Genomic DNA, 16,477 nt, shown 5'->3' on the forward strand with positions numbered 1-16,477 from the left:
TTTAAATCACCTGCAATTATATGCACACAAACACCCCCTCCACGAGAATTACCAGAGAGACTAATTTCTGTCAGCATGAAGTAATGACATTCTCGCCACGTATATTTATATTGGAGTTCAGCCAAGTTTTAGTGAACACAAGTAAACAAATGGCATACCGCCTGCTCAGAGGCGATCTGTGCCTGATGTATAAAGACATGTCCAACCCGGAATTAATGGACATGCTGCACCTCAGAAAATCCAAATCCCATCGAGCTACACGCTCGAGAGACTTGAACCTCAGCACTGAAATAAATAGGACATGCTGGAGGGACAGATTCATAAACCAGAGGCTCCCTTCACTCTGGAACAAAATCCCAGTCCAGGTTAGGCAGAGTCCCTCATTGACTCTCTTCAAGAGGAATCTTGATTTGTGGATGGGAGATTGTAGGTTTACCCCAGGTATCACTTCTGTGTCACTGTTAGACAGAGGCACAGTATACTAACCTCGAAAAAGGGCATAGCAAAATTAATTTAAAATGGGTGGTGAAAGCCAAACACACTCTGGCTAGGCTTATAAATGCCCTAGGGCAGATAGCCTAGTATGAACCTAAATATTTCTTACATTAGATTGTGTGGAAAAACCCATTCTTAAGTAGTCCCATCTTGCTGTCCGGTGAGCGTACATTTGCCAGAGAAGGAAGTGCAGGCCTGTGTGGATTTCTTTTCAGTCTGGCATTAATTCCTGCTCTAGAGCCTCTGACTATTGATCTTTCAGATTGTTTCCTTTTAATATGCATCCTATCTCCAGTTGTCAACTGGTTAGACAGGTTTCTGCAGTTTTTACCATGCTCCAGTAAGATTCCAGTCTGTAGGAGTTCCTGGAGTGTGTTTGAGTTTACAGGCCTCTCCATCATTGCATGTATCTGCAGCTGTATGTGTGAATGTGCATAGGTGTGTGTGTGCGTGTGTGTGTGTGTGTGTGTGTGTGTGTGTGTGTGTGTGTGTGTGTCTGTCTGTCTCTGTCTGTGTGTGTGTGTGTGTGTGTGTGTGTGTGTGTGTGTGTGTGTGTGCGCACGCATGTTAGAAGGTTCCACTGCAGCCTTGTTCCATGGGCAAGGTGGGGGGGGGGGTGCTAGCATGGTTAATTCTAATTTTGCAGTGCTCAATTTAGAGACATGATAATGAGCCAGTCATGAGCTATGGCTCAGCACAGTTGTACCATGTATCTGAACTGAAGATTATTGCTGCCCTGCTATTGGGCGGTGCAGTGTTGTCCATTTAACACTGTCAGTGATGATCTGTTTGAACCTTGGGGATTATATGCAATCATGTTCTGATTTTTGTCTCCCCCCATGTTAATGCTGGGCCCGGTTGGTTAAATTTTGAGTCCTTCATATATGCCTAGCAGTGTGATGCACCGGCATTTTGACAACGTTTATACATCAGTTGCAGTGAGCTGTTAGTTTAAATAACTTTTTCATCACAGAAAGCATTTTCTGTTTGCACTATCCATAGTGATTCTGTTCTGAAATAAGGATTTAATGATTTGACTTTTGTTTGCCTGAGTTGATTGACTTTTTGCCAGAAGCTGAAAATCAATTTGTATATTCTTTTTCTGAAAAGATTTGCTGTAAAACTGTCAAAACTATTGCTTTTCCTCCCTAAGTGATAAGTAATCTTTTGCTTGTAGCATCTGAATAGGTTTTGTTGCTGCTAGGTTATGAGAGCTCAGGACTTGATATGAAGTGCACATAATCTTTCTTCTGGCATTGGTTGAAGGAGCTGCATCAGTAGCATGCGGAATGCATGTCCTGCCTCACAGCATAGTATCATCATAAAGTAATGTTTAACATCGGTTGCCTACAGGATACATTCAGTGATGTAACAGTGACTGAACTAGTGATACGATTGTCCTGAACTAGTGATACGATTGTCCAAAGGCAGATGGATAGAATATTTGTATACCACCATCAAGCTTAATGCATTCAGATCTTCTGAGCTTCCTGATGTAACATGCAGCTATGTAAATCCAAAGTGCTGCCTTGAAAATTTTTTTATCTGTTACTGTGGAATATTAAAATGTTTGGTAATGGATGCTGGCTGTGGATAAATATCTGTTTAATTTAGGGTGGTGTATATATAGTCTGGTTTATATTTTGTACTCAAAAGACTTGTATTGTTGTCCTCACCACCTTACAGCATTTAAAATGTATAACTCTCTAAATGGTACCCAGTGCTTAATTCAGAAGTTGTGCATTATATTTACTAGTTGACTCCTGAAACCATAAAAACAGATCTGTGTTGCAAGTGGTAGTTTATAAACAGTTTCTGAACATTTTTTTGTAAACCATTCAATTTGTTTCATTAGTTGCAGTTGAAGCTGCGGTGGTACAGCGGTAGCGTTGTTGCCTCACAGCAAGAGGTTCTCCTGTTAGATTCTTGGCTGGAGTGCCTTCTGTGTGGAGTCTGCATGTCCTCCCCATGGTCGAGTGGCCTCTGAAAGACATGTGCGTGAATGGGCATACCTTCGTTGAAGGTTGGGAGTCGGGCTGGCAACTCGGCACCATAAAAATCGGCTGCCAATCATTAGCGGACCGGAGTTCCGCTGTGCCGACCCCTAACCAGGAAAAGCCGAAAAGACAAATAAACTTGCAATTTGTTTACAGAGTGGGTGAGCTGGCTGACCTCGTTACTGACAGCAGTACAACACTGACACTGAGAAAACAGAGAGATTATCAAAAGAATGTAATGGAAATAATTGACTGATGTTGTGGGAATGGAAACCATGGCTTTCTCATCTTCTGGCATCAGAGAAGAACATCCTTTCTGTTATCCACTGTCTCAGACAAAATAAATAATAATACCATGTTATGAAGTGCCACATAGTAACATTGTATAGGCTGCAGGCATTTAAATCACTTTGTGATGAATAACTTTCACTTGAATTTGAAGGAAATAATTAAAATGTGATAGTCCTGGAAATACTAATAGACAGAACCTGCAAGGTGATCTGTCGAATTACACAAAGCCCCTTCCCCACAAGGGGGTACTCTAAATAGTGAGTGAGTTTTTTTTCTTTTTTTAAATCTACACACTCCCATGGTATCTTGGACCCCCAGTTTTGCTATTCAATGCTGTTGTGGCAGTTAGTCTTCAGAAGGTTGTCATTATGTTCACAAGTCTAGATCAAGAACGGAGTTTGGGGTACAGAGACAGTGTCTGTGACTCTGTCATATGGTAATGCATTTTCTGGTAAACTTGATGATTTTTGTCTTTTTTTTTTTCTTTCTGACTTGTTGCAGTTTCTTGTTCTGGTGTAATGTCTGTTTTGCTGTTTTTTTTCATCTTTTTCTTTTGTTTCTTTGTTTTTCTAATCCTTTCTTTTAGGTCATAGTTGGCGGTTTTAGCTACTCGCCAGGAATGCTGCAGATCTACTCAGACAGTCTCTTGACACTACCAGCCATCATTGGGATTGGAGGAGGTGGGGGTCTGCTTCTGCTTATTATCATTGCTGTTCTCATCGCTTACAAACAAAAGTCAAGAGATGCCGACCGAACATTAAAGCGACTCCAGCTTCAGATGGACAACTTGGAGTCAAGGGTGGCGCTGGAGTGCAAAGAGGGTAAGGTCTTGTGCTCAGTTCATGGTCCTATAAGGTGGATGCTGCCACTAAATAGCCATACAGATGAGGTTGACCACAAGATAATTAGAGAGAGGATGAAACTAAGAAGTGATGCTCGTGAATGCATTCAGTAAAATAGTTGTTCTAGGCTAACTTTTATTCATGTATATTACCATGTTTACCTAGCAGGAGACCACATGTTGTTGCTTGCTGGGGGAAATATCTGTATGCCTTTATTTGCAGTGTACTGCTTTGCAGCCACATGATTTATTGCATTAGAATTGGATAAATTCTCTACAATCCACACTGAAGAGACGCTTGCTGTGAATGGTACAGTAGGTTTGTATACAAGGGGTAACAATTTGTGAAGTTGTTTTAACAAATATCCTCAACTGACTTCATCAAAGAAGCCTGAGCAGTCTCCATGTCTAGCAGGTTAAGTCAAGATGGGTTAATGTGCTTAACTCCTGATGGTCATCTATTTTTATTTTTACAGTAAAATAAAACATGCAGAGACTTGTTCATGCAAATCTCTTTAAGAATTTTTGCTTTTTTGACCACTTTGTTGGACATACTGTTGCCATAGCAGCCTGTCATTGTAAGCTCCGACACGCTTAGGCAGTTGTTATAACAAGACAGATGATGCAGACCTGGGCAGTGTAGCACATTTATTCTACACATCAGTTTAAGCACCTAAATGCATTTTATGATATACTGCCTGCACTTCTTATTTTGTAATGACTCTGTGCTTTTATTGTAAGCCTTGTCATGGTTTGAATAATGAGGTTGCAAGATATGACACTCCCATTTTCATAACACCATATATTCCATTCTAGAACAAATGTTTTTTGGCTATGAGTTCCTTTTAGCATCCCATGAGCAGGGGCTGTAATTATTTGGAATAGCTTTCACTTGAATTTGAAGGAGGAAATTAAAATGCAATAGTCTTGGGAATACAACTGGAAACTGTAAGGCTGTTTGTGAAACATGGAACCATTATACATCAAATTGCTTCCACACATCTAAATAGTAATTTGAATATATATTTCAGTATTTGCATACTCCCATGGTCTGTTGGAAACTTAGTCAGCCATGTGAGAGAGACTGAAGCAGTGCTGGATCCCTCACCTCGAGCAGACTGGCATCCATCCATCTGTCTACTCACCTACTCACAGCCCCTTTTTTTCCCAATTTTTCCTTTTTTTTTTTTTTTTTGCACATGGGGTTGGGGTGTCGCATCCCTTCCATACCCTGCACATGCAGGTACACTCACACTTGCCACCAGTTTGATGTTTCCAATCCACCTACTACATGTCTTCGGAATGTGGAGGGAAACCATAGCACCCAGAGAAATTCCATGTAGACACAGAAAGGATGTCCAGATTCTGCACAGAAGGCACCCCAGCTGAGTGTTGAACCAGAGAACCTCTTGCTGTGAGGTAACAAAGCTGCTGCAATCATTTATATAAGGTACTGTAGTAGTAAAGGAGCTGGAAGCTTCCCCAGTATATAAAACTGGATGTTCTTCGTCTTCCCTTGCTGCAGTCCTGACAATTGGGTATAGTCCGTCCCCAGTCGGAATACCAGAGTATACATGGCGCCTTAGACTGGCGTCAGTGCGTCAGGGTACTAATGCGCATGACCGCCTCAGTCTTTTTTGCCGCATGGTCCGATGCAGAAGCAATTTTGAGTGCAGGTTGGCGTTCTGAGATTTTCCTTCGGAGTTTCAGACCGAATACAGAGTTGGCTAAGTAACCGTTAGAACATTTTGGTTTTTTTGCCTCAGTATTTAACGGATGTCAGAAAAAGTGAATAACTGTATTTCTTGGGATTATCATACTTTGTGTATACCTTGTTTAGGGCCTGAGCTTGTTGGTTGCCGCTCTTGTGCTAGATTTAACAAAGCGCACTATTAAGAGGAGGCTTGATTGTGCTAGGTTAGTGTTTGGGAATGCAATTATACTATGCCGCCGGATACTCCGGCCTGCTTCATCTGCGCAAGGACAAAACAGTGAAGTCTAGGGGTGAGGAACCGGCAGTCCCGGACGTCGGTCCTTTAGAAGGCTCAGGGGAGCCAGAGGTTTTGCCAGGAGTCTCTATGGAGTCTCAGGCAGATACTTTACTGTTACAGGATGTGCCCTCTCAGGAGGTAGGCCAGGCTGAGGGGCTTCTCAGGTAACTGTTCTTCCCTCTCTTCCCAAGGTAGTTAGGGCCCCTCCTTCTGTTGCCAAAGCTTCTTTTAGAGGAAGGCCAAGTTCAGCTTCTGTAGGGGCTTCTCCTAGCATTTCGGGCTCTGTGCCTAAGAAACATATGCTTAAAATGGCAGAAGATTTGATTACTCTGATTAGAGGTTCTATGCCCCACCTGATAAGAGGCCTAGGGTGGAACAGGAGTTTGATAGTTTTGAACAGTGTTCACAGGCTTCAGAGTCTTCTGTGGAAGACTTGCAAGAGTTTCCTACTTATTCTGATTCTGATGTGGATGATTCCACTCCTTCCGCTTCTCCTCCCGAGGATTTTTCATTTTCAGAGACTCTTCACTCCATGAGGGAGCACTTTAAATGGGAAGGCCAAGATTACTCTGACTCCAGAAAAGGCTTAGGAATTCTTGTTTTGCCCCAGCATAGGCCCTTAGCTATTCCTCCTGTGTTGAATGTGGTGGAGGATGTTTTGCAGAGGCTTCTCTGAACCCTGATTCCTTGCCTCCTGCTCCTGTTAAGCCTGATAGGTATTATAGGGTGCCGAAGCTCATAAGTATTTGTTTAAGAGTCCCAGGGCGGACCCAGAAACTGTTTCTCAGGGGCCTAAAGGTGTTAAAGCTTCTGTGGTTAAAAATCCTGTACCCTCTGATAAAGAGGCAAGGGCTTTGGATAGGTGGGGTAAGAAAGTATATACTTCTTCCACTCTAGCCATGAGGGCGTTGAATTGTCAATTTCATATGCTGAAATATCAGAATTATCTCCTTTCACAATTGAAATCTAAGGTGGATGCTTTGGCGGAAGGTATTGAGTGTAAAGAATTGCTGGATTTGGTTCATGTGTCTGAACAAGTGGGTAAGCATTCTTTGCAGTGTGGTTTTGATGCTGTTCAGGCCTCCTCGAGGGTGGCTGCTACTAGTTCTGTTCTTCGCAGACATGCATGGTTGAAGGATCAGAATTTAGCTGAGCATGTTAAGACCAGGATTTTGGATGCTCCTTTACAGTCTGATGTGTTGTTTGGATCGCCTGTGGAAGCAGTTTTAAAGAAAATGGAGGACAAAGCTAAGTCTATGCAGACTGTTAAAGATTTTTTGCAGGTGCAGCCTCCAGTTTAGTAGAAATTGGCCTGCTAAGGGGTGGGCGATCCTGCTTATGGTTCCCAGTCTAGGGGTAGGTCTAGGCGTGGTAGGGGCAGGGCTCAAGGTTAGGCCTAGATCAGACAGTTCACCTGCTCAGACTTCTGGTGAGGGCAGGGGTCAGTCCTTTCGTAAGCAGAACCAATGACCTGCCTTTTCAGCTGCCAGTGGACTCTCGTCTGGCAGCTCCTTTGGGAGGAAGATTGTCTCTTTTCAAAGAAAATTGGGATTTAATCACTCAAGACAGATGGGTGCTGGATATCATTCATCACGGGTACAGATTTTATTTCCACACAATGCCCCTTTCAAAGGCATGCCAGATGTTCCTCCTCCACAAAGAAAAGAGGCTCACAAGCAAGTTTCTCAGTTACTCCAGATAGGGGCTATTCAGCCAGTCCCTGTGTCAGAAAGGGGCTTCGATTTTATTCTCGCCTGTTCCTAGTACCAAGAAGGGGAACACGTGGAGACCAATTTTGGATTTATCTATCCTCAACACTTATCTGGACATTCCCAAGTTCAAGATGTTGACGTTACAGCAACTGTTACCTCTGCTGGGCAAGGATCACTGGATGGTAACTTTGGATCTCAAGGAAGCTTACCTTCATGTGCCCATAAGGCTAAGTTGCAGAAAGTATCTGCGGTTTGAACTGGAGATTTTCATTATCAGTTCTCTGCATTGCCCTTTGGCTTATCTACTGCGCCCAGAGTATTCACAAAGGTTCTGGCTCCAGTGATAGCTTACTTCAGGCTTCAAGGCATTCAAATTTATCCTTACTTGGACGACTGCCTGATTCTGGCTCAAGAAAAGGAACACCTTCTACAGCATCTGGAATATGTCATAGCAGTGCTAAGGGGCGTAGGGTATTGTGTGAGCGAGATGAAGTCCAGTGTAGTACGCTCTCAAGACATGTGCTTCCTGGGTGTGAGACTGAAGACAGCAGCCCAGATGGCCCTTTTAACGCCGGACAAACAAAAGAGTCTGTCACTTTACTTCCACCAACTATCTCATCAGTCCGTGCTGACTGCAAGGACAGTCCTTCAAGCATTAGGGTTCATGGCATCTTGTATTCTGGTGCTTCCCAATGCCAAACTGCATATGAGGAAGCTGCAATGGTATCTCATAAATGTTTGGACACAGCACTGCCAAGATTTGGACACTGTCATTCAAATAATACCTTGCCTTCAAAAGGAATTCTTGTGGTGGGCTCAGGAATGTCACCTAAACAAGGGACTCTCTGTGACCCGGCCAGAGTCAGATTCTACGACAGATGCCTCGGACACTGCTTGGGGAGCTCATCTAAATGGAAAGTGGATACAAGACAAGTGGCCTGCCAGACTACAGCATCTACATATCAACATGAAGGAGATGTTAGCAGTCCAGTTTGCATTGATGGCGTTCAAGGAGTTACTTCTTCCAGGGCAGGTGTTGATTCTGACAGACAACACAACTGTCATGTGGTACATCAACAAGCAAGGGGAACACATTCTTATCCTCTATGCAGGCAAGCAATGATTTTATGGGAGACTGCGTTAAGCCTGCAACTGACTCTTCAGGCAAGGTTTCTGCCAGGAGCACAGAACTCCCTAGCAGATGTATTAAGCAGACAAATCATGGATCCCCACGAGTGGAAACTGGATCTTCATGTATTTCAGAAATTGACAGTGTCATGGGGAACTCCAGACATAGATCTGTTCGCTTCTCCACTAAACCACCAGCTGCCAAAGTATTGCACAAAGGGGTTTCATCACACAGCTTGGAAAGTGGATGCTCTGTCTTTCAGTTGGAAAAACCTTCATGTCTATGCCTTTCCACCTCTACCTCTTCTTCCAAAGGTATTACTAAAGGTCAGACAGGACAGGCCAAGGATGATTTTGATAGCTCCAGATTGGCCTCGCAACACTGGTACCCACTTCTAAGGAGTCTTGTAAAGAAGCCTCCATGGCCTTTACCTCTGATTCCTCATCTGTTATCTCAGAAGGACGGTCATCTGCTCAATGTCAAGCTTCAATCTCTTCATCTCACAGCTTGGCATATTCTGTGTTGAAGCATGGTAGGTCTCAGCTTCCTCAACAAGTTTTAAATGTGATTATGGAAGCTAGAAGGCCTAGTACTAGGACAGTGTAAGAAAAATGGAAGAGATTTTTATTTTGGAGTACAGCAAAGAATTTGGAGATTTCAGAGCCTAATTTGAGTGTGGCTCTTCAATATCTTACTGAATTATTGGACAAAGGCTTGTCTTTCTCTTCCATAAAGATTCATGCTGCAGCAATTTCAGCTCACTATGATTGTGACCCACCTTTGTTTTCGCATCCTTTGTTCAAGCAGTTTCTTAGAGGGCAAAGAATATAAGACCCCCGAGCTCCTACTCCTGCTTGGGATCTCAATTTTGTGTTGGAAAAACTTACTCTACAACCTTTTGAGCCTGCAGCTACTGCTGAATTGAAATATTTGTCATGGAAGACTGCTTTTCTGTTGGCTATTACTTCTGCAAGAAGGGTATCTGAGTTGCAGGCCCTTATGGCAGTAGAGCCCTTTTGATTTTCCATAAGGACAGGGTATCATTACGCACTAATCCCTCCTTTATGCCTAAGGTGGTTTCTAGTGTGGCTTTAAACCAAACTATTCATTTGCCTACTTTTTGCAGATCCTCAAAATAAAGGGGAAAAGATTTTGCACACTTTAGATGTACACAGGCAATGCGTTATTATTTGAGCAGGACTAAAGATTTTAGGCAGTCTCAGCAGTTACTTGTTTCTTTTGCTTTAAGTTCACAGGGCAAGCCTGTGTCAAAACAAACTATTTCTAGGTGGATTGGCTTTTGCATTGCATTTTGTTATTCCCATCATGGCAAAGAGGTTCCAGCTGGGATTAGGCCTCATTCCACTAGGGCTACTGCCACTTCAACAGCATTTCTAAGGGGTGGCAACTAAGGATATTCTGGAAGCAGCTACTTGGAGTTCAGTGCATACTTTCTCTAGGCATTATCACCTGCCTATATACTCTAAGACTAGAGCTGGTTTTGCCACAGCTGTTTTACAAGGCATGTTGTCAGCTCCTGCTACTTTATAATTTGCCAGCCTCCCTTACCTCTGCTTTGGGATTCTACCCAATTGTCAGGACTGCAGCAAGGGAAGGCGAAGAACATAGTACAGTTTTGTACCTACCATAAATGTAGATGTTCGAGGATTCCCTTGCTGCAGTCCAATTTACCCTCCCTCCTTCCCTCTGTGTTTCAGGGTGGTTGTGTAGGTGAGTTTACATGCTTATATTTTTGTATATATTACTGTATATATTGTACATGTTTTTTGGTGCAGGTTGTTTTTGGGACTTGTCTTTTTGGGTCTTCTGACATCTGGGGCAAGAAAAGACTGAGGAAATGGCGTCGGTCATGCGCATTAGTACCCTGACGCCATGACCGACGTCAGCCTCTCTCTGGTATTCGGCCGACTGGGACGCGGACTATACCCAATTGTCAGGACTGCAGCAAGGGAATCCTCGAACATCTACATTTATGGTAGGTACAAAACTGTACTTTTCCTTATACATTGTACTTTATAAACCTGAAGCTGATTATGATTTTATCCATGTGGTGGTGCTGCGGTAGCGTTGTCGCCTCACAGTTAGACGTTGCCTGTTCAATTCTCAGGGCGTCTTCTGTGTGGCGACATGTGTGAACGGGCATTCCTTCGTTGAAGGTTGTGCGTTAGGCCCGGCAAAACTCTACTGCCAGTCATTAGCGGACTGGTGTTCTGCTGTGGCGACCCCTAACCAGGAAAAGCCAAAAGACACAAACAAACATAGTTTAATGCAAACATTTTCATTTGCGTTATGAATTCTAATTACTTAAACCAAGTAGCTGCAACTGCATCTTTTCAGGGATAACGATGGGAGTATTGGTTGGTTAAAGTGGCTTGCTCAGAGTCACCCAGTAGGCAGACAAAGACTGAAGGAGTCAAACCTACAACTGCAGCATGAACCTTTCTAACAGAACATGGCATCAACCATCTGTGTTAAACTGTCCATCATTTGATGTACATAATATGCACTGATGATTTCTGCTATAGTTTAGTTGAAGTATGCATTACAGTAATGGGCAAGCAAGTTTTTACTGAAATTACTGTGGCTTTTGAGATGTTCAGTATGTTTGAGAACACACTGTGCAATGTGCATTTCGAGTCTAAGCTGGCCCCTTGATTCATTAACATGGCTGTTGTAAAAGTACCTGTCTTTGGGCACCATTGAAATGTTTTCTGTTCAGATGTATGTATTTTAAGCTTTGGCAAGTAAGTTCTTACTGACTTTTCTAGAAGCTGATCAGTTAATTTTTGGCATCATCTTGTTGAACACATTTGCTCAATCATTTTTATATTTTTTTCAAGGAACCACTTTATAATCCCTTTTGTCTGATTTACTTTTATTGTTCGTTATTATATGCAGACTTCATGCTTTTGTTGTTTATTTTATATTGTACAATGACCCCCTATTAATATTCAAAAATGTGCACGCTGATTGGTCAGTGTGCACTTGTAAATCAGAGTTATAGTAATGGAAAAAGGTCCAGTCACCCGGACTTTTTCCATTACTATAACTCTTTTTTTACAGCAATGGAGAACGCAAGATCTCCGTTGCTTCACACTGTCTCGCTATGTTAAACTCCTTTAACATAGCGAGACAGCTTTAAAAAAAGCAACAGAGATTCTCCGTTGCTTTTTAAAGCAAATCGCTATGTTAAACCCATTTAACATAGCAAAACAGTTTGTAAAAAGCAACAGAGATCTTGCTTTCTCCATTGCTTTTGCCCACAGCTCTGATGTACTGCGTAGGCATACGCATGCGCAGTACCTCAGAACTGCCGCAGAATGCCAGACAGCTGCGGAAGGGCAGCAAGGAGACATTATACAATGCCATTATTTAAGAAAAGTAATTATTTTTTTTCTTAAATAATGTCATTGTATAATAGCAATAACCCACTTCTGGGTGTGGGTAATGCTGGATTTTACCCACAGTTGGCTTTGTTTGGCCACTCAGGCTTCGCCCTTGTGACCAAACCACACCAACTGTGGGTAAATCCAGCATTACCCACACCAGGCGTGGGTTATTGCTATATTATGCATGGCATCAGGTAGTAAAATGAGAATAAACATTGTTTAAGTGCTTGAAATACAGACCTTGGTATTATGCACTTCTTTGGTACACCGTAGTAGTAATATGCAGTTTATTGTAATCAAGTCATGAAAATAAAACTAAAACGCAGTTTATTTTATTTTTTTTTTTTTTATATATTTTCATCATCTTAAGGAAATATTGTTCAGATGTGCTTTGACAGACAACTTCCTTGGTGAAAGTCTGGTTTATAAATACAAAGATGTGGAGAGAAAAAAAAAACACCTCAAAGAGAGTTAGACTTGCTTCTTAGTACCAAAAAAAGCTAAAAAAAATAAAGTAAATTCTACAGCTCGTTATGTGACATAAGGGATGTTTAGAAATTGGACACTGTGCCTATGAGGATCCTGTGGGCACAGTATAATTGCCCATTATCTCTCTGAGCCTGTCCCTAGGTCATGACCCTGTCAATCGCAGCTGACTCAGAGGCGGGAAATTGAAGCCAGCACTGAAATGAGATAAAACTATAGATATAGAAAGTGCTGGTGGAGAGAACAGCTTTAATATTCTTTGGCTGGCAGATAAAAGAGGTTTCTTTATTTTTTTTCTTTTAATTAAAATCTGTGATATCTTTCCCTCCTTTCTTTTCCTTGATTTTTTTTTACTTCAGCTATTTAAAGATAAGATATCTCAGATTTTCAAGCTTCATGGTATTTTAGTGGCCTGACAAGTATAGAGAATTGCATATTGCATTCACGCACTAGTTGCTTGTGTTTAATAAGCTGTCATATATCTGCAAGTTGGCTAGATCTGTAGTTTCTACTTTACCATATGATTGGCATCAGTCTGCCTGTTTGGATATGTAGAGTATGGATATGTAGAGTATGTCAGCACAGGATATTCCATTTTTGCTAGATTGGTTCATCCTGTTTTGTAAATCCAGTGCCCCACCTTACTGCATCTCTTTGGTAACTTCTATTGTTAGAAGAATAATCTCTTTATCCCCCTTCTGCTTAGTACTTTTGTAATTATTTTGTACTTGACCCCCCTTGTTGTGTTTGTTATCTTCACTGATGGTGTTTATGGAGTTTGCTGTATGTATTGAATAGTTGAGCTGTGCCACAAATTTTGCACCTGATCAGTTTATAGGAGATGAAGGAGGTGTTTCAGTTGTTTAGAAATCTTATAATATTGGATTTCACAGCCACTAGAGTTATGACTTTTGACGGTGATAAACTCAGTGATGGGATGAGAATGGGTGTCGTACTGCAAGGGGAAGTTTCTGCATCACGTTTCGTAACAGTGTGTCACTGTGCTCATTTAATTGTCAGGTTGTATTATATGCTAGTTTCACCAGGTGATTTCCTGTTTTGTTCTGAATCCATTGATGACCGTCATCAGTGGAGTGCTGTCAGTCTTATTAGATATTGTAGGTTTGATCAGAGTATTGATTGCTAAGAAAGCTGAACTAAGAGAGGAACCTAAGACAACAAAAAGGGAGAGAGACATAATAGGACGTAGGATGCAGAAAGGCAGAACGGTGGATCACTTGAACTGCTCCTGCACATTGGAGGCTGTTTACCTTTTGGACTGTAGTCTGTATTTCCTTCGGTTTCCATGTGGGTTTTTGCATGCATTACCATTTCCTTCCCTATACTAAAGAATGTCAGTCTCCCGATCTACTTCAGATATATATATATGGCTGTGTGTGTTTATGTGCCCATCCTGCAAAAGAATGACATCTCATCCAGGTCTGGTTTTCTGCTTTATGCCTGTTGCTTATTAAGACAGGGTCTGACTACAGTAAAGTGAGTATTGTAAATATATATGTCTGATAATGAACTTGTATCTTATTTAGTATTTAAGTTTAACACTGGTTCACCACATACCCTGTGGGCCATTTTCAAGTCTGACTTTTAAACACAAAGTTATCAATAGAACAACATGTGACTTTTCCTTCAATAAAACATAATACCAATGTGATTTACATTGCAGGCACTAGGACTTTGTCCAGTAAAAATTTTCCAGGGTGGCAGTCACCCCTTTCATTCCTGTTATGCACCATGCATTCCTCTCCCTCGAGACTTCTCCTTTGCAGTTTTAGGGATTAAGGTCCGTCAGAAAACAGTCCCAGACCACCCACCTTAAAAAAGGCAATTTTATTTGCATATCTTTGTATGTACATGCAATGTTTGTTCTTTTTTTTTTTTTTTTCATTTTTGTCAATATCTCTACTTTCCAGATGTTGTTTCTTCAGGAGAGCTACATTTCATTTATTTTAATTTGTTTTACCAGGGGTCTATTCTCTAGTGGTGATTTCTCTTAACTTTAACTGCCCTTGTGGCAAGATGCTTCCTTCTACCAGTGGGCAAATCAGATGTCTGTACCATTTAAGGACTTGGTGCACTACCTTTCGATGTTGTGTGTGCAGGAATTTTAAATGCGTGGCTAAATACCAGTGCAGTAATATTCCTGAATCTGCTGTAACTGAAGAAAACCACTACAGAGTGCTATTCCCTTTCTTGTGCTCCTTTTCCACTTCCTGTCTGTCTGTTTCTTGACCAGATAAGAAATCTAAACATTTTGGAGTTTCACTTATGCATGGTGGCAGAAAGTCATTTGGAAGTCTTTTCTCAGAAAAATGACTGAAGTGACCTCAACGCTGAGCAGTTGTCCTCCGAGATCAGTATGAACAACTGTGTTCCTGCTCTTTAGTGTCTTCCTAATTAAGAGTGGTCATAGTTGTAGACTACTCCACTTCTCCTTCAGAAGTGGGTTGGATCCATTTAATATCCAAACCTGCTTCTCCTTTTATCTGCTGGTGTCTCCAGATTTTCCACCTGTTTGAGGTTTTGGCTGTTGATTTTAAGGAGTTTCACTGACAAAAAATTGATAAGGTTCGCATATGACCTCATGGTTTTGGTTTGCCATGAGTCTCCACTGAACTTTACCACTGGGATTCATTGTATTCTTTCCTATCATCAGCCCCTTCGGTGTCTATATTTTATTTATCTGTTAATCTATTTGTTTTTGGAGTCACCCACACATCTGATCCTGGTCTTTCTGGTATATCTTTGTGGCACTGACACTGGGCTTTCTGGTGCTTTTGCATATGGCACCAATTCAGTCTGTCTTCTTGAGACCATATCGAGTTTGGTCCCCTTGTCAATGGCTGTAACATCAGTGGATTCATGTCAGTAGATCAACACCACTTTCACCTGAAGGCAAAAGCTCTGAAAAAAGTTTCACCAGAAGTATTGTCTGTGAAACTTTGAGTAAACCTTTTTTATTTTTTGGGAGGGGGTGGTGGTGGTCAGATGCCTCCTACATCCCCAAATTGAAATATACCTACTCCCTGGTCACACAGTAGCAGAAAAAAAAGAGTTCTTCACTGTCACAGAAAATGCTTTTATTGAAGCATTTTCACCGAAATGGCAGTTACTTAAATTGCTTTCGATACATTTACACACTCCCACATCTGTAACTCATTTATTTTGCTAGCTCCTTTGACATTGGCCTGCAAAATGCTGTTTTTCTTGGCATAGGTCCCTCTGATTTCATTCTGTCTATTGGCTCTACTTACATTGGCTTGTCCGTGTCATTTTTATGGTGTTAGTTCCAAATTTAGCCATTCAGATGCCATTGGATATGGGACTAGGAATTGATATCTTGGCCTTTCTAATGTTTTTGTGTGCTGAACCATTGCTCATGCTGTACAAATTTCTAGATCATCAGGCAATTCCTCCTGATACAAAACCATCTCCCACATGACTGTGTAAACCAAAGCAGTTTGTACTGGAGGTGGATTGACCTACACATGATCATGATGGCAAGGGAGGGTTAATGTCCTTTGTCCCCTTGTGATGACCCACAGTTTGGGGAAGTATTCCAGATGGGCCTATAGAGCCCATTTCCTGTACCCAGAGAGGACTACAAAGGAAGATAACTTTTTCCCTACCTTTTCCTTGCAAAACATGATGATCCCCCTCATGATAGATAACTTGCAAGATCATACTGGTATTGCATGGGACAACCCAAGTACTAGAGACCCTGTCCCTTAGATGACCGACAATACTTCCAGGTTCCCAGAAGAATGTCCTGTTTGGATGAAAACGTTTAAGTCTGGTGTTGCTGTTTTGGTTGAAGCCCTACAAAAAGCTCCCCAGTTTGCAGTCCTGCTATACCTCCCCCAATGAAAACTCTCGGGATGTAGGCATGTTTTCAAAATGTACATTTCTGTCTAGTCCTGTGACTTCCTAATTCACATGTTTTACTTCGAGGGACATGGGTGATGATTTGCAGAGTGATGTGGAACAGATGCCATATGGCCATTTAAAAGAAATAATATAACTCGGCCATCCACTTCTTTGCCCTTAACAATGCTGTGTTCCTAATGACAAAATCTGTTGTGGAATGCACTGCAAACACAGTAGGAG

The 16,477-nt window shown here is 41.7% G+C and overlaps 1 protein-coding gene across 1 annotated transcript in view; it reads left to right on the forward strand.

Annotated features, from left to right (window-relative positions):
* Positions 1-16,477, forward strand: part of LOC122807260 (plexin-A1-like) — a 2,134,283-nt gene that overhangs the window by 1,887,819 nt on the left and 229,987 nt on the right. The window contains exon 20 of the mRNA XM_044078363.1: positions 3,370-3,604. Coding sequence (XP_043934298.1) covers positions 3,370-3,604 — 235 coding nt within the window. The remainder of the gene's footprint in view (positions 1-3,369; positions 3,605-16,477) is intronic.

The sequence above is a fragment of the Protopterus annectens genome, chromosome 7.part0 (assembly GCF_019279795.1).
Source record: "Protopterus annectens isolate FY-2018-M chromosome 7.part0, PAN1.0, whole genome shotgun sequence".
NCBI lineage: Eukaryota > Metazoa > Chordata > Ceratodontiformes > Protopteridae > Protopterus > Protopterus annectens.